Source organism: Chelonoidis abingdonii, chromosome 8 (assembly GCF_003597395.2).
Source record: "Chelonoidis abingdonii isolate Lonesome George chromosome 8, CheloAbing_2.0, whole genome shotgun sequence".
Taxonomy (NCBI): domain Eukaryota; kingdom Metazoa; phylum Chordata; order Testudines; family Testudinidae; genus Chelonoidis; species Chelonoidis abingdonii.
Genome location: NC_133776.1, coordinates 83,572,922 through 83,573,854, shown reverse-complemented (window position 1 = coordinate 83,573,854; position 933 = coordinate 83,572,922). Strand labels below are relative to the sequence as shown.

The following is a 933-nucleotide window of genomic DNA, read 5'->3' as shown; positions in this document are numbered from 1 at the left end:
TGGGAAACCAGGGGGGAATGGGGGAGCGGGGAAGGCAGAGGTGGGGGCGGAGCTGGTTGGGGGGCACTGGGCAACCCGGGGGGCAGCTGGCACTGACGGGGCCCGTATCAGCGGAGTCCCCGGACGGGGTGCGGACGCTGCCGCCGGAGCCGGCTCTCCTACCTTCGGGGTGGTGATGTGCTCCATGGCCCCGGCCCGACCTGCCCGCTCCGCTCCTCACTCGGGAGCCACCATGGCTCACAACGCGGCGGCCTCCTCCTCTGCCATCGCCACTGACCCGGCCCGCCCCTTCTCGCTCAAACACCGCGAGTCTCCGTCGCGAATCCCGCGGGAAGCCCAGGCTGCCATCTTGGCAGAGGGCAACTTGCCCAGGCTTGGGCGGCTGGGGGCCCGTGACACAAGCTGTAGGGCTTAGGCCAAAGGGGCCTAGAGAGGAGCCCGGCCAGGCGGAGAGGTCTGGGCGGAGACACAGCGAGGGCTACAAGGGTTCATACCCGGGAGGGTTAACAGCGCCCATGACTTCAGAGCTGGTCTAAAGGGATCCTGTGACTCAGCGGGTCGTTTTAAACAGGGGCTCCAGCGCTCCACATGGTACAGATGGGGCTGTCAACCCTCCAGGATTGGCCTGGAGTCTCCAGGAATTAAAGATTAATCTGTAATTAAAAATTATGTCATGTGAGGAAATCTCCAGGAAGACATCCAACCAAAGTTGGCAACCCTAGGTAGAGAACAGCTCAAAACCAGGCACCCTCGATGCCAGAGCCAGGAGTCCATATGTTATTGTTGTTAAATTTTTGTGCCAGTCTCATGGTTTTTGAGATTCCGACTCATGATTTGTGGAGGGGGGGTAAGGGCAACAGGTTGTGGTGCAGGAGGGATGCAAGGTGCAGCAGGGGCTCAGGGCAGGGGGTTAGGATTCAGGAGCAAGTGTGG

General features: G+C 61.1%; 1 protein-coding gene across 6 annotated transcripts in view; it reads right to left on the bottom strand.

Annotated features, from left to right (window-relative positions):
• Window positions 1–524, bottom strand: part of MTMR8 (myotubularin related protein 8) — a 45,202-nt gene extending 44,678 nt beyond the window's left edge. For 3 of the 6 annotated variants that reach the window (XM_032790098.2, XM_032790099.2, XM_032790097.2), the window contains exon 1: window positions 163–520. In XM_032790098.2, coding sequence (XP_032645989.1) covers window positions 163–186 — 24 coding nt within the window. In that variant the 5' untranslated portion in view covers window positions 187–520. Of the gene's footprint in view, window positions 1–162 lie in introns of all 6 variants that reach the window. The other 3 variants (XM_032790102.2, XM_032790101.2, XM_032790103.2) reach the window with 2 other exon arrangements.
• Window positions 525–933: the final 409 nt, after the last annotated feature.